The sequence below is a fragment of the Anguilla anguilla genome, chromosome 1, assembly GCF_013347855.1.
Source record: "Anguilla anguilla isolate fAngAng1 chromosome 1, fAngAng1.pri, whole genome shotgun sequence".
Lineage (NCBI taxonomy): Eukaryota > Metazoa > Chordata > Actinopteri > Anguilliformes > Anguillidae > Anguilla > Anguilla anguilla.
This window is the reverse complement of record NC_049201.1, coordinates 33,252,488-33,276,195: the sequence shown is the minus strand read 5'-3', so window position 1 is coordinate 33,276,195 and position 23,708 is coordinate 33,252,488. Positions and strand designations below refer to the sequence as shown.

The window sequence follows — 23,708 nt, the reverse complement described above, 5'->3', positions numbered from 1 at the left end:
ATTATAAAATGGATTCAATTCATTTTTATTCTCATCAATCTACACACAATACCCCATAATGACAAAGCGAAAACAGGTTTGTAGAAATCTTTGCAAATTTATTAAAAATAAAAAAATGTAATCATATTTACATAAGTATTCAGACCCTTTACTCAGTACTTTGTTGAGGCACCTTTGGCAGCGATTACAGCCTCAAGTCCTTTTCTTTGGTATGATGCTACAAGCTTGGCATACCTGTATTTGGGGTATTTCTCCCATTCATCTCTGCAGATCCTCTCAAGCTCTGTCAGATTGGATGGGGAGCGTTGCTGCAAAGCTATTTTCAGGTCTCTCCAGAGATGTTTGATTGGGTTCAAGTGGTTCTGGCTGGGCCACTCAAGGACATTCGCAGACTTGTCCCAAAGCCACTCCTGCGTTGTCTTGGCTGTGTGCTTAGCGTCGTTGTCCTGTTGGAAGGTAAACCTTTGCACCGGTCTGAAGTAGGTTTTTATTAAGGATCTATCTGTACTTTTGCTCCGTTCATCTTTCCCTCAATGCTGACTAGTCTCCCAGTTCCAGCCACTGAAAAACATTCCCACGGCATGATGCTGCCACCACCTCGCTTTACCCTAGGGATGGTATTGGCCAGGTGATGAGCGGTGCCTGGTTTTCTCCAGATGTGACGCTTGCCATTGCGGCCACAGAGTTCAATCTTGGTTTCATCAGACCAGAGAATCTTGTTTCTCATTGTCTGACAGTCCTTTAGGTGCCTTTTTGGTAAACTCCAAGTGAGCTGTCATGTGCCTTTTACTGAGTGGCTTCCGTCTGGCCACCCTACCATAAAGGCCTGATTGGCAGAGTGCTGCAGAGAAAGCTGTCCTTCTGGAAGGTTCTCCCATGGGCACAAAGGAACTCTTGAGCTCTGTCAGAGTGGCCATCGGTTCTTGGTCACCTCCCTGACCCAGACCCTTCTCCCCTCGATTGCTCAGTTTGGCCAAGCAGCCAGCTCTAGGAAGAGTCCTGGTGGTTCCAAACTTCTCCCATTTAAGAATGATGGAGGCCATTGCGTTCTTCAGGACCTTCCATGTTGTTGAAATTTTTTGTACATTGAACGTACATAGCATACACAGGAGGTCATGTGATCAATGTGATCCAAGAGATTAATGTTGCTGGTTGAGAAGCCTGATGGCCTGAGGGAAAAAACTGTTTGTGAGTCTGGTCGTCTGTGCCCGGATGCTCCGGTAGCGTCTACCAGACGGCAGCAGTGAGAACAGACCATAGCCTGGGTGGCTGAAGTCTTTTATGATTTTCTGTGCTTTCCTAAGGCATCGTGTGTGGTAGATGCCTTGCACAGAGGGGAGGTGGCAGCCAATGATGCGCTCCGCTGTCTTCACCACCCTCTGGAGGGCTTTGCGGTCAGCAGCGGAGCAGGCAGTAATGCAGCCAGTGAGGATGCTCTCAATGGTGCACCTGTAGAAATTGATGAGGGTTTTGGCAGACATGCCAAACTTCTTGAGTCTCCTCAGGAAGTATAGGCGCTTTTGGGCAGTTTTCACTGCTGCGTCTGAAAACTGCCCAAAAGCGCCTATACTTCCTGAGGAGACTCAAGAAGTTTGGCATGTCTGCCAAAACCCTCATGTCCGTGAGCTGTTAGGTTGTTAGCCAGTGCTATAAGTTTTCTAAATTAATGTTACATCCCATCAGTGTACTGTTTCCAGCTTTGCAGATATGGCTCGTCGTAAAATCAGCGACCACTTTACAAGGCGAGTTCGTGAGGAGGAGAATCAAGAGGGCAGGTGAAACAGTGCAGACATCTGATTGTTACAGGCAGTTAAAAAGTAATAATTCATGTTACTGATGAGATGCGGTAAATTTGTCTGGTCTGAAATTAGTGCATGACCACAAGAAGTGGAAGGGACCGGTGATGGAGAGGATCACCCCTGCGTAACAGACTAAAGGAGAGGCACTTGGATGTGTGTTGCAAGGTGGCCATCGATGGACTAGACCAGGAGGCCTTGGACTACAAGGAGTGCATGAAGAGGTTTTATAAAATGAAAAATAGGAGGCTGAAATGTTCTGTGTCTGGTTGTGAACTGTGTAAATTTATGTTGCGTTTAATGTTGAACAGGGCACCTTTATTTATTTTAATTAAATATGCTTTAACGTGATAATTGTTCTTTTCTTCAATCATAATTATTAGAACTCCTAAAATATGTTGCTTGTAAAAAGTGTTCGCTTGAGCCGCCAGTTGACGGCATGGTACACATGCATGTGTGTGCACGCATAGGTGTAGATTTTGGGGGGACGCAGGGGATGCGTCCCCCTCAATATTTAGAACATAAAATGAATCCCCCTATTTTGTGTATTCCTTTACATAAAGACATTTCCACCATACATTGATGCAGAAAAGGCACAAATTGGTGCATAAAAATTCACCGGAATGCAGGAAATTAAGTGTTTGACGCTCAAAATTTCCTGGGGGAGGAACCCCAGACCCCCGCTTAAGGTGCCCCTATGCCACCTCTACCTCATTTTGAGCCTGGAAAAACCCTGATATATATATATATGTGACAGGTGCTGGTGTTTTGGTCCTCAAGTAGGGCAAGGTCATTTTTCAGTTTTTTACAGATTATGAAAGTGCAGATTATATTATATTCAAATGATGTGTCATACATTGAAATCTGAAAATAGTTGAAGAAGATATGCTTATTTGAATGTTGGTACTCCTAAAATCAAGTAGCAGAGAAAATCCCCTTGAAAGATCTTGAACTTTTCACACTTCTCATAGGGAGATAATGGGTGGGAACAATAGCTAGTTAACTCCACCCCAACCACTCCCCCACTAGAGTACCTGTCAATCCTTGCCCATTTAGGGGTTACCCTATTTAAAGCTTTATAACTCCAGATGTGAACACCACAGAGACTAAGAAAAATGTCTTAAATGAAGCAATACATTTGTACCATTTACAATACTAGCTTAGATTACTTTATATTCATAATTTTGTAAGAAATAAAGTGCGACAAATGCAATGGTCAAGGCAAAAAATCTGAAATGAATTTGCTCCTTTTTTAGTTCGCAGTGAAATACTGGGAGATTGCGGGTTAAAGTATACATGTCCTGGATCAAAAACTTTTTGACCACAAGTTCATAAAATCTAAGGGTGGATATGTAGAACTACTAAAGATCTATGAAGCAAAAACTAAGCAGTGTACCCAGCATCTCCAAATCTACCCAAAATGTCTAAATTATTAACACTGGTCTAAAATAGCTAAGGGTCCAGAAACAAATCCAAAATCTCTCCAAAAAGGAATATAATGCTTTTTGTCCATTGTAAAGCATATGAGCCCCTTATGAAGATTTAAGATGAAGCATAGATATATTTTAAACATAATGCAAAAATATAGTCACACAATGCTGCACAGTACCTAAATGTTTAATAATGAACTCTTGTATGTATTTCTATACTCTGTACTCTCGTATGTTTTCTTGTGTGGGGATGGGAGAACATGAAAACAATTTCAAACAACCGTCCACCATGTTTTGGCAATGTTCCAACTCTCACGTCACCACTGTTGCATGCTTCACAAAAACTATTACACTACCATCCAACGCTTACATTACAGTGTGAAATATCCCCATTATATAATACCACTAACCTATTTAAAGACACTCAATTTCAAAAATAACGTATATAACCGAAATATTTGAGCAGTAATACTTACATACCAATGATGACATTTTATCTGTGTTCAGTAGATAGGGACAGAGACAGTAAATCAATGACAGTTCTATTCACTTCTGTTTTGCTCCAGAAAACTATGTCAGATAGGTCTATCAGCAAACATATGGCTTAGCTATGCCCAGAAGTCCTCAATAATAATAGTATTTTCCAAGAAATTACGAAAAATCGTTGACAACGTTTCGTTAGGTGCAGCGTCTTTTACTGCTATCGCAGAGTGAATGTGTAAGTGAATGCGATGATGAGAAAATTTTTGGTTATGCTGACCTATAAAACGCTATTCCGAAAGCAAAATTAGATATGTTATACATCGTTAGAAAGCTTATACTCTCACCTACTGAATAAATTAATTGTCAATCAAGCCAGACTGTACTAAAAAGGGCGACAATGTCGTAAACAACACGTGTGGTATTACGCACAGCTATTTTGGAAGGTACCCAGGCATCACAAATGCGCATATATTTCACGAACGGATTGTCCAAGACAATATATGACCACTCAGACTCAAAAGGGACATCTCTACATGTAAAACCAATGGTAAGGTTGTATATTTTTTCAATATTTATTCCCAGATATTGACTGTAGAATTTGCTAGTTCACGTTACTCTCTCTTGCTGTTGTGGTATTTTAAAATGGCGGTTGCTGCCGGTGAACAAACATAAACATGGGATGACGTATTTGTGACGATTTCCATTGACCAATCAACGGTCTGCAGTATCGAATTTCAGCACGGATCGTACCTTTGGTACCTACCCCAGAGCAGTAGCTAAAATCAGCATGGGTACTTGCGGCCCGGCACGGGTCAGTTGGCAGTGGAGAAAGCAAAACAAAGCAGGAGCACGGATTCCGGCACGGCACGGCACGGCAAAGTAGTGGAAAAGCGCCATAATTCTAAAGGTCAGGGTGTTTGTCAATCCACAATAAAACAAATTGTCTACAAATGGAGGAAATTCTGTACTGTTGCTACTCTCCCTATGAGTGGGCATCCTGCAAAGATCATGGCAATAAAGTAACGTACAGCTCTGAAGGAGATCAAAAAGAACCCTTGGATAACAGCAAAAGGCCTGCAGATATCTGTTGAACTTGCAAAAGTTTCTGTTCATGAGTCCACTATAAGAAAAACACTAAACAATAATGGTATTCATGGGAGGACATCACAGAGCTGCTCTCCAAAAAAAACTTCTATTCTATGAAATTTTACAGGAGAATGTCAGGGTAGCGGCACCATCACCTGAAGCCTAATAGAAGTGGGTGATGCTACAAGACAATGACCCAAAACACGAGTAAATCAACAACAAAATGGTTTAAACAGAAGAAAATTCATGTTTTGGAATGATTAATCAGAGGCCAGACCTTAACCCAATTGAGATGTTGTGGCATGACCTGAAGAGGGCTGTTCATGCAAGAAATCAGAAAAATATCAATGAAATGAAGCAGTTTTAAGGAAGAATGGTATAAAATTCCTCCTAACCATTGTGCAAGTCTGATTGGCAGCTATAAAAACATTTGGTGGAGGTTATTGCTGCTAAAGAGGTACTACCAGTAACTAGATACAGTACAAGGGTTCACATACTTTTTTCCAGACTGAACTGTGAATGTTTAGACAATGTGTTCAATAAAGACATGAAAAGTGTAATTGACTGTGTGTGATTAGTTTAAGCACAATGTCTTTGTTTATTATTATGACTTAAATGAGGATCAGACCGTACTTACATGGCCAGTTGCAATGCATTAGATATGTAGTTTAATGTGCCAGTGTTTTAAGGATTTGGTTGAGGAGTGATAGTTAACTCTTATTTAAGACTTAGTTAATAGTCCGCTCCACTATCTTCTATTAATTTTGGAGCACAAGACAGAACACTGTAGCATATTCTCACTGTGTGTGCCCTTTTCATCCATTGGAAAGTTGAACAGATTTGCTGATCTTAAACTTATCAGGGTGGCCCATATGTTCTTTGCAGATTATGTGGTATTTCTGCTAAGTGAGTGGTTTACTCAGTAACACTGTATTTTAAGGTCTGCTAATAAACTACTAATAAACCACTATTAACTCAATGAACCCAAGGGTGATTTTGACATTTGACATTTCACTACCCTCAGTTTTTTTTTTTTACATATTAAACAGGTTTATCCAGTAGATAACCCATATTAAAACCCCTAATTTTTTCACAAGACTTGTCCGTATCTAGAAATGTCAAGCTTAGGCCTGGATATGATTTGGATTGGTTGGTAGGCCCTATTATAGGAGGAAAAAATTATTTTCCCTTACAAAAAAATGTGTTCACTGGAGTATATCTCCAAAACAGCTCAGGTCGTTGCACAGGCAAAATGGAATTTTTAACCATATAGTTTGACGTGTCTGAGCAGTTTGGTAATTCTGTGACTCACCGAAATAGGGAGCTGCTGCTGGGGGGGGGGGGGGGGGGGGGGGGGGGGGGGGGGACATTCCAGTCTATCATTCGCACCATTTGTCACCTGCCTGCCCAGACTACGTCTACAGTGCACGGCGCAGGCCATCGCCTGCTGGATTGGTCATTTTTGGGCTTTACCAGGCAATGCCTGCATGTTTCACAGTCTATTCAATAGGCAACCAACGGTTTTTGTGGGTCATATGCAGTCCAAATGCATTTATTGTCTTTTTTCTTTTTTTAATAATTTGAATTCCTGTATTTATTTTTATTTTTAATTGTTTATGGTTCTTATACTGCATTGTGGTCCTGTATTTTGTTTTAAAATCATTTTAAAATCAGCTTGAACATGTATAGCCTTGTCCAGTATTTTTCTAACTAAAATAGTAATATTTGTACAAAGAAAAAAACTATTATTGGGAAAATATGAAGGGCAGAATTGGCAGAATTGTAATAATTTGAACTTTTTACTCAATTATAAGTAATGCAATCAAAAGTTGTAAAATTACATTAACAAGAGCACTCGTCTGCTACCCTAAATCCGATGTTACAACTGTGAAGTATGTGCAGGACCATTAAAGCAGAAGTAACAAAGTATAACTGCATAAATTATTAATATCTGCAATATTTATGGGACAAAATGCTGTTGGTTCTACAGAGCACACCGTGCATGGATGTTAGAAATAGCTCTTTTTTTTCGTTGTTGCCAAAAACGGTGCCTATGCAGGATTGGATCAGTCCATGTAGTCAGGTCAATACAGAAGAGTAAAGAAACCTTTTTCAGCCAATCTTGATTATCTGTAGGCTGTATGTCATTTGTTGTCCAGTTACTAATCATGTGTGAGGTGGAAACCAGGTTTCACCTCTTCTATATCTTTCTACAGTATATGTATGTTCTATTTACACTCTATATGTAGATGTGACAGCCGTGTCGCATAGGGACAGACCTTCTGTTTCGTTGCATAGCAATGTCTATAAATAGTAAGTACAAGTCAAACCTATGCTGCTTTGGAACCAGGAGATAAATAATCAAAATAAGTGTATTTACAACATGACTAAACCACCACTCATCCAATCCTGCTCAGTTCGGTTAAGCCATGCCATTGTTGTGAATTAATGATGGCCTTAATTGATATAATTGATATAATGATATAATTTTTATTTCTATCATTTGAGCAACACCAAGTAACCCCCTTGGTTTTATTTTGTTTAAAAAACTTAAATATACTGTTGTTATTATTTCTTAGTTATAGAGCATTTAAGCTATTTATCTACATGTTTAATGAGAAATGAAATTATATATGCTTAGGCAATGTTCTAATTCTGGCGGAAAAAAAAGTTTCTCTTATTTATGAGATTCCTTCTAACTCAATTTTTGAAGGAAAAAAGAAAAGAAAAAGAAAAGTGACAGCCCAGCTCTGCTCTTCCTGCAAAAGAATGTCTTGTAAGAAATATCGAAATGATTAGTGTATCATTACCCTCATCTTCCATTGCAGTGGTAGACAACGGAAATTAGCAGCACGCCTTGCACAATGCACACGGCTCTTAAAAGGGAATGAAAAGAGGTAATTTCATTGGGTATTAAAAATGCAGCTGCACCACTGATAATACATTCAGTATAATCCAACCCAGCCTGTAGGTGTGCCACTGCGCTTTCTGCTCTGTGCTGCTGGCCAGTGTTCCTGAAAATACCTACGATCACAGGCCACCTGCAGTGCACCAGCGCTGTGCCACTGACTGCACCCATGTACCGTGCAACATTCATTCTGAAAAAGAGAGACCATTGTATTATATATCATTTGATTTTGCAATGTGTTTGTCATGAGAAAGTGATAACACTAATGCATATAAATGTAGACTATGAGAAGTATGCTTACAAATACATGCATGCAGACACGCATACACCATAGCCAGTTAGGGATCTAGACTAGTGTGATTGGGAGGCATAGCGAGGTTTTGGGGGGGCCAAGTTAATCACATAATTTGTGATGAGTATCGCAGTGGACCTGGGTGTAAAAATGTGAAGTCATTTTTTAAGAAACGCTTGTGGATTACGGCTATCCTTATGTTAATTTTTACAGTCTTATCAATGTTGACCGTTTAGCACTGGCGCTTTGCTATATATATAAAACAATGGCTGTGACAAACGGTGTGGTGGCGCCGTATAACAGGCTGGTACCATCAGAAATGCAACAGAAATCCACCCACTTTATGTACTCACTGATTTGATGGCCATCCAACAAGCCTTCATTACAAAATTATGAGCAATATCCTCCAATTACAGTTCTCGAGCTCACAGCCTGCTCCGTTTTCTGTGTTTTCTTCTGAGATCCACTGTTTGTGGGCTTTCCAGTAGATCTTGGAACACGGCTGTGAGGATTCGTTTCTATTCAGCCACAAGAGCATTAGTGAGGTTGGGCACTGATGTTGGGCATAAGTCCTGGCTCGCAGTCAGCATTCCAATTAATCTCAAAAGTGTTTGATTGGGTAGAGGTCAGGGCTCTATGCAGGCCAGTCTATTTATTCCCCACCAAACTCAGAAAACCATTTCTTTATGGACCTTGCTTTATGAATGGGGGCATTGTCATGCTGAAACAGGAAAGGGTCTTCCCCAAATCATTGCCACAATTCTCTAGAATGTCATTGCATACCGTAGCATTAAGATTTCCCTTCACTGCAACTAAGGGCCCAGCCAAAACCATGAAAAACAGCCCCAGGTCATTATTCCTCCTCCACCAAACTTGTCGACTCCATGATGCTGTCCATAATTCTCTTTTCCAATCATCTACGGTCCAATCTTTGTGTTCTTTTACTCATTTTAACCATTTTCTTCTTGCCTGTCAGTTTCAGAAGTGGCTTATTCTTTGAAACTTTGCCTATAAGGCCAGCATCCCGTCATCTCTTCACTGTTGCAGATGAAACTGATGTTTGGCTTCCAGCTGAGGACCTGTGAGGTGTCTGTTTCTCAAACTAGAGACTCTGATGTACTTGTACTCTTGTCTAGTCATGCATCTGGGCATTCCACTTCATTTTCTAGATCCAGTTTGCTCTCATCTTTCAAGACAATTGTGCACACCATTGTACGGAATCCTCAGTTCTTCAGCAATTTCATGCATGGAAAAGCCTTCATCTCTCAAAAGAACAATGAACTGATGTGTTTCTATAGAAAGCTGTTTTTGGCCATTTTTTAAAACCAAACTTTCAAAATGCCAGTTATAGTTATAGATACTGTAGCAACTGAAAGATATTTTTTGCTTAATTAACCACTTACTAATGGCTATGAATTGTGACTTGACCATCATTATCTTGTGCCGGTTCTTATACGACCGGCAACATTACCTAATATAACATAATGACGAGAACAGGCCATTCAGCTCAACAATGCTTGTCATTATCCTGACTAAACTGTACCTAGTGCTCATATTACCTACAGACTACATTTTATTAAACACCGTAACAAGCCTGGTCTTGAAAATCCCCAGAGTTTCTGCACCTACTACATGACCTGGCCGGCTATTCCACACATTGACTACTCTCTTCGTGAAAACATTCTTCCAAATGTCTGTAAGGAAATTACCTTATTTTTTTTACCCTATTTTCCATTTATGCGCCCACATTCTACTAACAGTACTCAACCTGAAGAATCTCTTGTAGTTCACTTTGCAAACCGAATCGCAAAGCACATTTCCGTGGTTAATTTCGGTGTTGTCTGTACTAATCACTATACATTTGCTCAGTCAACTTGTTAGCAAGCTAGTTAATGTTAAACTTGGTCAAAATGCCAGAAGTGAAATTAAAGTGTTGGTGTATTTTACCCAGAAGTATTCAAAGAATAGGACGTGCAAAAAAAGAAACGTTCTTTAATATTGTTGTTTGCTTATTTTTTTAAAGAAGGTAGACGACTCTTTAAGTTTTGAAGAGTGTTGAAATGATCAAGAATGGATTTCAGAAATATAAATGAGTATCCCACAAAGATTACTAAGGTACAAAATAAATTTAAACAATTATAGGCAGTTATTAGAACGGAAACCTACCCTACATGAACACAAATGACTGCAAACGCACATCCTAGTTTTATATACTAAATGTGCTTCTTATGTCCAAGTGGAGGTAATAAGCCCGAGTCCTCAAGCGATCCAGGACAGTTGTGAAAGACTAAGCAAAAAAAAGCACAAATCGAAGAAGACAGCTTCATCCTGTTGTTATCTGCTATAATGCCCCTTGCTGTGATGTTTTAAACTGCAGCTCACACATGCTTTGAATGAGGAATTTCAGGATTCACATTTTAGAATGCAACGACGCATGAAACCAACTTTCCATAGATCGAAGGGCCTGTGTTTGCGTTCTTACAACAGGGTATGGTTCAGGCCCTAGTTAGCAAGTAAGCCAGTATAACAAGTAATAAGATATTTGCCTGAGTCAGAGGTGGGATTTGAACCCGTGCCTCTCGCTCATCTGAAGGTTCCCTCAGCAAATGCATTACCGCTGAGCTGCTGGCAAACTAGCTACAGGAGGAAGTCAGAAGGTACAGAAGTTAATGTTCTTAAGGGCTGAGAGTCTGTAGTCATTGGTTATTTCTGTAGGAGACCCTAAAAAGTGTCAAACTCTCAATGCTGTCTAGGATGCTGTCTTGTGGCATCACCCACCTTCTATAAAGCTTCAGGTGATGGACCACTACTAATTTATTGATATAATTTTGAATTCTTCATTCCCTCAATGATTGCAAGCTATTCAGGGCCTGAGGCAAAGCAGCTGCAAACCATGATTCTCCCTCGCTGCTTCACAGTTGGGATGAGGTTTTGGTGTTGGTGAGCAGCGCTTTTTCCCTCCCAACATGTTGTGAATTTCTGCTAAAAATTTTAACTTTTGTCTCATCCGTTCACAGAACATTGTCCCAGAAGCTTCATGGAACATCCAGGTGGTCTTTTGCAAACTTGAGCTGTGCAGCAATTTGTTTGGGAGAGCAGGTTTCCTCTGTGGTGTCCTCCCATGAATACCATTCTTGTTCACTATTTTTCTTATTGTGGACACATGAGCAGAGACTTTAGCAAGTTCAAGAGATTTATTCAGGTCCTTTACTGTTACCCTAGGGTTCTTTTTGACCTGCTTCAGCATTGCACGTTGTGCTCTTGCAGTAATCTTTGTTAGATACCCACTCCTATGGAGAGTAGCAACAGTACTGAATTTCCTCCATTTGTAGACAACTTACTGTATTATTAGTTTGAGAAGATTGTGTTTGTCTATTATTGTGACATAGATGAAGATCAGGCCACATTTAATGAGCAATTAATACAGCAATCCATGTAATTCCGAAGGGTTCACAAACTTTTTCTTGCAACTGTATGTGTAAGTTTTTTGTGTATGTTTCCGTATGCTTGTATGCATATGTATGTTCATGCTAGTTTGTGTGTGTGTGTGTGTGTGTGTGTGTGTGTGTGAGAGAGAGAGAGAAAGCACACTCACAGCCAGCAGAAGACGTTTGTCCTTCTCAGCGGAATTCTGTGTGGTCTCCAGCATGGCCTGATGCTTCTCAGACAGCTTTGCTAAAATGTGGGCTTGGTCCTCCTTCAGACGAACTGTTTCCTTCTCATACTTGAGGCGCATGTCTGTTACCTCCTTTTCATGGGCTTTCTTCTCCCCTCTAAGTGTCTGAAAGGACAGATGAATCAGTCAATCAAATTCAGCAAAATAAAACAGCTTTCCCAATTTCATACAGTCCAGAATGCAAATGAAATTCAACCAGTATATGGAATGGTAAATATCAATTTTAGGGTTCGAAAATCTAAGTGTATACTCTTTTTATATGTGTCACGAGTGCATAGTTGCACTCACACCTACACATACACACTTTTCTTGTGGTTTCTTTTTTCTTTTCTTTTGACACCAGCTGCTTACATCATTCCACAGCTGATGGTCCCTTGAGGGGAGGGGTTGCCTCTGAATGTCTTAAAAGCAGTTCCAGGTGATCAAAGGTGTGGCAGAATCTGGCATGCTTGGGTAGAAAGTTTAAATGGGGTGTTGGTTTGCCTCTCAGAAAAGAGGATGTGAGTTTGACCAGCTTGTGGTCATAACGTCGTAAAGAATACATGCGCATTTTGGATAAATAAGAAAAATCACGGCTCAACCATAGAACAATGCCAAAAAGGGATGCCAGCTACACCTTCCAAACAGCTGGAGCTCGCTGCCAGTGCAGACAAGACACTACGGTCATGGTATCTACACTTGTAAAAATATCAGTCAAATTAACTGCATTTAAAATGTTAGTGAGCAGTCTACATTACTTTTTATGGTGGCCCCATTGTGACACAAATGTACTGTCATTGTCATGATGATGATGACAGTGATGATGATGATGACGACAATGATGATAATGATGATGATGGTCCTATATACAGATCTTGTTATAATCTGGGATTAGAAATATAAACTATGCATTGTCTTCAATTAATGTATTGTGTTGTGATAATCCACAGATTGAGTTGAACATATACTCAGATATTATACATAAATTATATCTATCTCTATCTTATCTGTTTTCAGTAAATGGAGACAGAGACAGGAAATAAATGATATAGTTCTATCCACTCCTGTCTTACACCAGAAAACTGTCAGCTAGGTCTATCATCAGCAAACATATGGCTTAGCTATGCTCAGAAGTCCTCAATGATAATAGTATTTTCCAAGAAATTTCGAAAAATCGTTGACAAGGTTTTGTTAGCAGCGTCTTTATTTTACTACTACTATGTGGATGCGTAATTGAATGCGATTATAAGAACATTTCCGGTTACGCTGACCTATAAAACGCTATTCCGAAAGCACAATTAGACATGTTATACATCGTTAGAAAGCTTCTACTCTCACCTACTGAATAAATGAATTGTCAATCAAGCCAGACTGTACTAAAAAGGGCGACGACGCTGTAAACAACAGGTGTGGTATTAAGCACAGCTATTTTGGAAGGTACCCAGGCATCACACATGCGCGTATATTTCCCAAACGGATTGTCCAAGACAATATATGACCACTCAGTCTCAAAAGGGACATCTCTACACATAAAACCAACAGTAAGTTTGTATATTTATTCAATATTTAGTCCCAGATATTGACTGTAGAATGGCATGGTAGAATTTTTTTATTTTTATTGTCTTGTTTATTTTGTTATTCAATGAGCACAGTTTTCACTGGTGTATTGGCATATTTTAGGGCTATTGTTGGGTTTATCTTGTTGCTATGTCAGAATACGATTTTTGAGTTTTGAAAGAATAGTTCTATGAATGCCCAGATAGACAATATTGTCCATTATGTCATGGGTGGGGGGTGTAGTTGCAGATGAGACTTGAAGATGAACGGCCAGAGCGACAATGGTGGCGCTTTGAAACTTTATATTTGGCATAGTTACCGTGTATCGTCTACTAATGAAACTAGAACACAGAGTTTCTGTTTTCAACTTATACTTTGGTTGCAGGAGCAATGAATGTCTGAGTAGAGCAATCTAGGCACGCCGGTGTGCCGGCCACTAGGGGGATTACACTAAGTGGTTAATAACTCAACTAAGTATTTGCTTATATCACGCCGGTCGCCATTTTGAAATTTTCCTGTGCGAAAACGAGGCTATGGTGGGAAGTGTTCTAGGAGCGGTGCTTACATGAAGCAAAAATACATGAAGCAGAAAAGCGATTTCCGGTGATGCTACTATGGCATATTGTTGTGTACCACGCTGTACGTCGTATCAAAGACGAGAATGTGATCAAGGCTTGTCTTTCCATCGATTTCTGAGTAACCCGAACACCCATCGCCAGTGGATTGCCAAGATAAGGAGAGATGTGGGACCTTATTTTCAGGTAATGTAATGAGCTAGCTAAGCTAGCGTCTAAGTTAGCTAACTTATCGTTAGCTTACCCTGATAATAACCTCCAAAAGTTTGTAAGATTAATCAACACTCACCTTTACACATCTCTCATCTCAGATCACAGACAACACAAGAGTGTGCTCCAAACACTTTTCCAAGGACTGCATATTAAGATCGTTTGAACAAACTGAAAACCGGGAGTGTGCTGTCTTTGTTTACATGGTGTCAGCCCAAGACCAGAAGGACAATTCAACGCTTCCAGAGGTAACTGTCATCTGACATTAGCCAAATCATTTCCGTATCAGCATGAAAAAGATAATAAATGCATTGGTATTTGTCCCCAATTGCCATGTCTGTATAGGGATCCTGTTTGTAAGAGGGGTAAGAGCATCAACATCAGGATCAGAAAGGGAACCATTGTGAGTATTTGCAGTTATGTTTTTAAACCTTAGCTATACTGATAGGAACTGCCTGAGATCACTGAACTAAGATCATCAAGAATAATGTTTTTGTCATGATTTTGTAGTGTGACTGGTGACTTTGATGAGGAAGAGGAAGAAGTGGACGTTTCGAATCTGCATGAGGAAGAAACATGAGTTACCAGTTATGTACAGGGCTGCAACTAGTGATTGCACTCATCAATAAATCTATCGCTTATTACCTTGATTAATTGCGTGTCTTATCTGTAAAATATAAAAAAATAATGGTCTAAGCCCATCACATGTTGGTTCAGAGCCTAAAGTGATATCTGATAACCACCAGGGTATTCATTTTATGATGATATGCATCATAGCACTTTAGCCCAATGTTAGTATTTTTAAAACTGTAATCAGGAAGTGTGTGGTATTTTAGTTCATAAATAACAAAATGGTTAATCCTTCATTAAAATTATATTTGATTTATTTGTCGAACAATCTTTTAATTGTTCTAACTGTAGTTGTGTTGTTTTGGGGTGATGACAGGCCTGGAAGATCAGGCTGTGCAAAATAATAATCATAGGATGAAGGTATACTGCATATTTGTATCTAGAATACTCCTGCGATATTTATTGAGTCTTCTGATTTCCTTCTTCACATGGATTTTTTAGAGTAGTGTGGCAATAGCTTATCTACTGCCATGTGCTCCCTGCCTCACAAAGCATGAAAAAGTACATCTGGTAAAATAAAAAACTGAAAACATTTTGAACAAATAATTATACTATTTCAATGTTTTTAGAGATCATTTTTACTTTTGCTTAGTTTTTAGTTTATTTTTTTTTATTATGTGTTGTTAAGTTTTGCATTATTTTTATTTATTGTTTATAAAATATATTTGGATAGTTTCAGTCTTACTTTTACAATAACTTTTTTTTGTAATCCCATTTTCTTTTCTCTCCTCTCTAACACACAGTTCTAAGCAGGTTTTGGAGGCATTATGTGATCATGACTATCAGGAGGAGACCCTGTCTGTGGAAGAACAGCTTGATGCAGCACAGAGGGAGATTGCTCGTCTGCAGGAAGAAAATGAAACCCTGAGAAGTGAGCAGTTTCATCTCCAACGCTTCCAGTGTGAGCCCATGTTGATCATGTTTTACACAGGATTTAAAGATTATGACACCCTCAAAGCAGTCTTCCTAGCTCTAAAACCTACAGCAGAGTCTATGGTTAGATGGAGTCAAATGCAGAGGCTAAATCACACAGAAGAACACATTGTGAAAGCTGGGTTCCATGCACAACACCTATGCCTCTTCGACCAGTTCTTCCTGTTCCTTTGTCGTGTGCGGCAGGGGTTTTTCACTATGGATTTAGCTGTACGGTTTATGGTATCACAAGCCACAGTCAGCAGGACTTGTATAACATGGGGCAACTACCTGTTCTTTATGCTTGACACACTACCAATATGGCCAAGTATAAAGGCTATAGATGAACTGATGCCACCATTCTTTAAAAATACATTCCCCAAAGCACAGGTGGTGCTAGACTGTACTGAGATCCACATCCAAACTGCAAGCTCAAAGGTTCTGAACACGGTCACATACTCCCATTATAAAGGTACCACAACGCTAAAGTCACTGATTGGCATTACTCCTTCTGGGTCAATTAGCCTAGTCAGCAACCTGTACACAGGCTCCATCTCGGATAAGGAAATTACCAAAGAGTCAGGCATTCTGAGCCTCCTGCAACCAGGTGACGAAGTCATTGCAGATAAAGGGTTTCTTATCAGAGACCTCCTCACTGACATAAATGTAAAACTTGTAATCCCAACATTCTTGGGGCCAAGTGGGCAGTTCAGTAAAGAAGAAATTACATACACACAGGAGATTGCTCGCTTGAGGATCCATGTAGAGAGGGCAATCAGGCGCATCAAAGAATACCATATATTCGACGGCGTCATACCCCTTTCACTGTGTGGTTCAGTTAACCACCTATGGACTGTTTGTGCTCTGCTTACCAACTTTCAGGGACCTCTCTTTTAATCCTGTGGTAACATCTATTTGAAGGGGGTTATCCAAAACTCATTCTGCATTTTCCCAACAATATACGTAGTTCATGATTACAATGACTATAAACACAAAATATTAAATTTTTCTGAATTTCAGTATTATTTTTATGAGCCCATTTCTTTTTAAATGCAAAAACTCTCCAATTTAAAATAACAAAATGTGATTTTTTTTCTCCCCAAAATGCATCAAAGTGGATTTTGGAAGTTCTGGATAATCATTCTTCCTTTGAGAAACATTGTAACACAACATTGGCAGTTCAGCTCTTATGTACTTTTATTGAACTGAAGATAATTAAATGTGATTAAATGTTTTTATAATTACATGAATGTAAGACAACCTGTATGCTGGATAATCCTGAACCAATAAAACAATGCATTGACATTTTTTAAATAATTCTCACAAGTTTTTTTGAGGAGTTTATATCTACGGTCTCCTCATCTTCACAGGGCAGGCAAAAAATACTCAAAGAAGAATATGTCCAGCTTAGTTTTCATAGACTCCCATTTCTCGGCATCAAAGTGGATCCGCTCCAAGTGGTAGTCGTTGGTGCAATGGACAAAAAAAAATCACACCACATCATCCCTGTGATGCCCATCTGTCCCATTACCTGGTAATGGTATTCATGGTTGGGTTTAAGGGCAAAAGCACCATCTGGCCCTGCAGAAAGGTAACAGCACTCAACCAAACTGTCCACATCTGGACCCTTTATCTCCAGAAGCCCCTGAAGAAGCCCAGCGCTGTCAACCACCTTACGATCAGGTGAGGCACCTAAATGGGGGGCATGAGGATTAATGATGAAGCCACAAGGTAATGTGTGATTACCCGTTGCCTGTTCATATTGTGCCGCTGCAATGGGCTCCATCTCTAGCCCCCTTTTCATTGCCCTTGTCTGCACAGCCCTCTTCTGTCTCTGCATACTGGCTGCTAAGCTGTCGAAGTCTGCAATCCTTGAAATTATCCTTTTAAAAGCAGATGAAGTCAGACGCTGGGAGCGAACACGGTGCCAGGTCTTGTTTGTGCTCTGTTCCCTTGTTTCCATCGCCAGTGACTCTGCATCAGAGAGGGTGATAGTCATGCCACAGTAGTAGTTGCTCTCATTTTCATTTAGAGCAGTGGCATAATTATATGTCTGTGGTGGCAGAGGAAATGGTGGGTGATGGTCAGTGGTAGTGGTGGTGGGCAGGGCGAGGGCCTGGTAGGTCAACACTGATCCACAGGGCAGGTCTCCAAACTCTGTTGCAACCTTGTCCACTGGATGTCTGTTTGATGCTAGCAGTAGGTGATACATTTGACAGTTGCTTCCAATATCAGCAAGGTTCTTTTGAAGGTCATGAGCAAACTGATCACTTGGTAGGGGGACTGGAACAGGGCAATAGAGGTTGGGTATGTTACCATCACAGGATCTTTTATATTTATTTGGGAGTGTATTTGCTGTGGATGGCTTTAATTTTGAAACTTTTATTATATTAATTGGTTTTGGGGTGAGGCCTAATGTACGTGGAAGAACATGCCATGTCTGTGGCAGTGACGTTTTACTAACTGTAGGAGCGACAGATTTGCAGTCTAGCTTAAGAAAATGTGCAAGAGTGTATAGTAGTCCAACTTGATGACTGCAGTGACCCTGGCTAGCTTTGCAATTGCACTCTGACTGCCCAATAAAGGGGCCTTCAGATGGAAACTCCACCTACAGTGACAGAAAAGAAACAAGGTAAACAAACCATAAAATGTTTATTTTAATAAGATACATCCTTAAGCTTTAGAATGATGTTTATAGAACCAAGTGATCAAGAAAGAAAATGAAGGGACAGTCCAACTTTCCTTCCCTACACTACATACTGCGCCTTGAGGGAGTACAAAACAGAATATGATACATGCTCCTTATTAAATGGAGATCAACATCGTGGAAGTGTTCTCTTTCCAACTAAGCTGGTAATCCCTTGAAACTCTTTGGAAATGGCTGAAGTTACTTTAATGCTGAGTCTGTCAATTAGTTTTTTCAAACTTGTAAAATAAGCCTACAAGTGTAAGCTCCTTCCATGATGTATTGTTAACTGATAAAAGCTTAAAAATAAAGTTTGAACTTAGTATACACACTTTTGTAGAATCATGGGTTTTCAGTAGTGAGGATATATAATCAAACAGCCTCCTGCAATAATTCCTTACAGTGGTGCTGAAGATTTTTTTCTATGTGAAAACCCATGATCCGTTTGAGCGGAAGTACCTGACCCTGCTGGGACTTGAAAACAATTTATTCATACTCATTTTATTTTAACATCTCGCTTTTTACAATAGTCCTCTTTGTATTGTTTTAAACAGGCAGGGTAGCCGAATGCTAGCGGCTAACTTGCAGCACGCTGTACAGTCCTCTCCACGTGACTGACTGTTTACCTCTCCTACACACACCCCCGAACTCCCCTCTTCTTCTCAGGTTTTACCCCAGGCCTCTGTTTCTAGTACTAGCACCCCCTATCTGTTAGGAGTGCAATTTTTTCCTTCGTCCTCAGTGGCCTTTCCCTTTCCTTCTCCTCCGGTCTGTACCACTGGCTCTCCCTACTCTCGTATCCTTAAACTTAATGTTCAACAGTATATCTCTCCTCCCATCATTCCTACCCGAATCTCTGTTAGATATCCCACTCATTATCCAATCCGTGCTGTTACTGTTTCCAATTTAATTACAATTCCCCTTCAGCTTCCTATCACCAGCTCTGTTCCCATTCTATTTAATCCAACTACCTTTAGAAACAGAAAAGGATTAGGAATTATTCACTTAAATATTAGAAGTTTACTTCAGAAATTAGATCATGTAAATATACTAGTCGTGCAGACTGACCTGGATATACTGGTTTTAAGTGAAACTTGGCTTAAAAATAGCATCAGTGACTCAGATGTAGCTCTATTGGGTTACAACTTATACAGAGTGGATAGAACTGGTAGGGGAGGAGGGGTGAGTATATATGTTAAAACAGGTTTCTCTGTAACAATCTTAAAAGCTGTCACAATTCCAAGAAATTTTGAATTCCTTGCACTGAAGGTTCAACTGGGGCCTAACTCAGTAATTGTGGTTGGGGTCTATAGACCCCCATCTGCTGAGTTAGGCTCCATTGATGCAATAGCGGATCTACTGTCCCATTATTCCAATGCTGAATTGATTGTTATGGGTGATTTTAACTTGAACTGGCTGAATGTTACTTCCAATCATTTCAAGGAGGTTAGTGCTGGCCTTAACTTATTCCAACTAATAACAGAACCCACTAGGCCAAATCTGAAAGACAGCTCAAAATCTACCCTAATTGACCTTATTTTTTCTAATAGGGTTGATAATATCACTGCCTGTGGTGTCTTTGAGCTTGGAATCAGTGATCATTGCCCTGTTGGCTGCATTAGAAGTACTCGGCTAATGAAAACAAAATCTCACAAGGTTATGAGGAGAAATCTAAGACATTTTAATGAGCAAGCCTTTTTATCTGACGTTTCCCATAGTAACATACAATACACATCTGAGATTACTGATGTCGACTTGGCTCTGGATTTCTTCACAAAGACTCTTCTTTCTGTCATTGACAGACATGCTCCACTGAAAAAACTTAGGATTAAAGATAGAGTCACCCCCTGGTTTTCACCTGAGCTAGCAGCTTTACTCAAAGAAAGGAATAGAGCCTGGTCTCTTGCCAGACACTCCGGTGACCCTTCACATTGGGCAGCTTTCAGGCAAATCAGGAATAGATTCACATCTTCGGTAAGAGTAGCCAAATCCAAATATTACCTAGATCTAATTACCTGCTCCTATGCTAACCCGGCTAAATTCTGGAAGGCAGTGAACTCCATCAAAAACAGACCCACTACTTCCCTACCTTCACACATTGATTCTGGTGACTGTTTGATCTCTGATCTTAATGAGGTTTGCCTAGCTTTCAACAAGCACTTTGCTGAGGCTGGGCATTTATTCGAAAAGGAATATACAGCACCCCCTCTTATTAGTGATGATTGTGTATATACTATGAACCAGGCCTTTCAGTTTTCCTTTCAGCCCTTCTCTGCTAGTGTTGTTTTTGAGACCTTGCAAACCATTGATCCCAGGAGCGCTACTGGAGAGGATAAATTAGATCCCTTTTTTCTAAAAATGGCTGCTCCATTCATTGCAGAGCAGTTATCACACATATTCAATCTTTCTATTTCAACAGGAATATTCCCTAGTATCTGGAAATTGGCACATGTATTTCCACTGCACAAAGGAGGTGATAGAAATAATCTAAACAATTATAGACCAATCTCCAAATTACCATGCCTAGCTAAAATTCTGGAATCTCTGGCAAATAATCAACTCAAAGTATTTCTTTCTAGTCATTCAGTTCTAAGCCCACATCAATCCGGATTTAGAGCCAAGCATAGCACTATCTCAGCTGTTACGCTAGTTACAAACAATATTATGTCTGCTCTAGACAGTAAGAAACACTGTGCTGCCCTTTTTGTAGATCTGTCTAAAGCTTTCGACACAGTCGATCACGCTTTGCTTTTACAGAAGCTGTGCAGCATTGGTTTAGATGGTAAAGCTTGTGATTGGTTTCATAATTACTTGTATGGGAGATTTCAGTGTGTGAAGTCTGGGAGCACCCAGTCTGGGTTCCTGCCTGTGTCGAAGGGGGTTCCGCAGGGATCAGTTCTGGGCCCTATCCTTTTCACCATTTACATTAATAATATTGTTTCCCCACTAAATGATTGTCAAGTCCATCTATACGCAGACGATACTATTGTATATTGTATTGCTGATTCTGCTCAGCTTGCCATTGAGAAACTGCAGCTTGCTTTTAATGCCCTTCAGGAGGCTCTTGTTAAGCTTAAGCTGGTTCTTAATGCAAGCAAAACAAAATTCATGTTGTTTACTAGGGCCAGAAGCACTGATTATGATAGCATATTTATATCCACTGCAAATAGTTCTAAAATTGAGAGAGTTTCTGAATATAAATATCTTGGCATCTGGCTTGATGAGAAATTCTCATTTAAATTCCATATAGATAATCTTGTCAGCAAACTGAGACAAAAAATTGGCTTCCTTTATAGAAACAGATCTTGCTTCCCTATGATCAGTAGAAAAAGAATTGTTGAAGCAGTTTTCCTTTCAGTATTAGACTATGGTGACATTATTTATAGAATTGCTGCTCCTTCTTCCCTTAAGCGCTTGGACACAGTCTATCACTCTGCCCTCAGATTTATTACTGGCGATAGTTATGGTACCCACCACTGTGTCCTCTATGCCAAGGTGGGTCTGTCTTCTCTGGCAGTGAGGCGTGATAAACACTGGTTTTTGTTTATCTTTAAGGCCATTGTCGGAATGCTTCCACCTTATATTACAAGGTTGTTAGAGTGGCGCTCTGGACCCTATCAAACCCGATCAAATGGCTTGCTTATGCTTAAGGTCCCTCGGGCTCGATCAGAAATTGGGAAGTCAGCATTCCATTTTAGTGCCCCATCCTCCTGGAATGAGCTCCAACAATTGCTGAAAATCAGCTCTCTACCTACTTATGGGCAGTTTAGATCACTGGTTTTGAACATTCCTGTCTCTGAGTGCATCTGTTTTTGATCGTATCTGTGCTGATTTTATTTATTTTATTATTTTATTTTATTTTTATTTTTTATCATATTTTACTGTATTTTATTACTGTTATTTTATTATTTACTATGTTAGTTGCTGTTGCTATATTCTATGATCTTTTATTACACCTATTGTGTTTTAATTGTGTTTGTAATCTCGGCTACATTGAAAATGAGGGCCTGGCCCTCAATTGTACCTCCGAGAATTTAAATAAAGGTTCTGACTGATTTGTTCTGTTTTGTCATTTTTCTATGAGTGCAAATCAAATCAAATCAAATACCCCATCAATTAATTGTGCAGACCATTGTGTAATCTATCATATGTGTTTAGTAATATGCATCCAGCTCTTTTAACCTGGCTCAGGATAATAGTGCTTGTGCAGGTTGTCCAGCAGGGAAAGGTGATAACGTTTTGCAAGCAAATTCGTGCAAATTGAACAAGATAAACTTGAACTTGAACACTTGTCTACTACCCAAATGCCTGTATATTGTAAGGGGTGTCATTTTTTCTCAATGAGCGAAACGACTTGGCCCTCACAACACAGCCTGCCTCGCTGGTCCTGACTGAAAAATCATTGTAGCCTGTAATGTTAAGCTCGATGACCCAACGTTGTCACAAATGTTGGTTAACACAAAATGTAACGTTACCTTGACAAAATACAGCACATTTAATTTCTTAACAAGCATTTTGTGCAATGTATCAATAGTTTACCACAAATTAGAAAATTAAATGAAGCTTATTTATGACTAACGCTAGCCGATCAAGCTGCTAACAATATTTAAAAATTTTTCCCGTGAAAACTGCCATACTTGTTTACATTTTGGACAGATTTGGCTAGTTGGTAAATCTATCGCTGTTTCCGTCGCAGCACTTTCGACACAAGCAAAATCGGAAACGCTATCCTAAAATTTCTTCTTACCGTGAAGAGTGCCTGACTCGCAACCGTAGTAATGTGTTAACACGACGGCACAATTATGTCGAGAATTACCATCTTTGGGGAAAAAATGCTATATTCTGTAAATGCATTTAGATCAAACCTACTAGACTATGCATAAAAAAACAAACTTTCGTAAATCTCTCTTAATTTGTGTCGAAAGTGCTGCGACGAAAACAGCGAAAGATTTACCCACTAGCCACATCTGTCCAAAATGTAAACAAGGCAGTTTTCACGGTCGGGAAAAATTTTATGACACCGTTTGCTGATAAGCTAGCACACCGACACATAGCCTACGGATGGCAAAATCGTTAACTTACCTTCGATATCAGTAATGTACCCCTCTATCCAGTTGCTGTATCCTTTCAATAAAACTGCTCTTGGTATTCGACATCCCTCCTCAGCCCATTTTTCGACGTCGTTCATCATAAAATGTGGTAGCAGCTCAAGGTTTGTGGTCCAAGCCATTGTTGTTTGATCGTACTTTCACTTCAGGTTTCCACTTGGGGCGACGCCCACCTCGGCCTCTCTTTGGATTTCAAAATGGTGGCCACGTGAAATAAGCCTATTATCAACCTTATGACACCACATACAGGTAAATACAAAATTACTGGAACAGTGACACTGTTTTTTTCATATTTATGGCTCTGTACCCTGTCCTGTGTACCACTTTTTAGAGATAGTCCCCCATTTTAAGGGATCAAAAGTAATGGCACACATAATCTG

At 39.8% G+C, this 23,708-nt stretch overlaps 1 protein-coding gene across 6 annotated transcripts in view; it reads right to left on the bottom strand.

The window, feature by feature from the left end:
• Positions 1-23,708, bottom strand: part of LOC118229507 (protein FAM184A-like) — a 142,389-nt gene that overhangs the window by 82,340 nt on the left and 36,341 nt on the right. For all 6 annotated transcript variants that reach the window (XM_035421500.1, XM_035421539.1, XM_035421518.1 and 3 more), the window contains exon 5: positions 11,591-11,776. In XM_035421500.1, the coding sequence (XP_035277391.1) occupies positions 11,591-11,776 (186 nt within the window). The remainder of the gene's footprint in view (positions 1-11,590; positions 11,777-23,708) is intronic.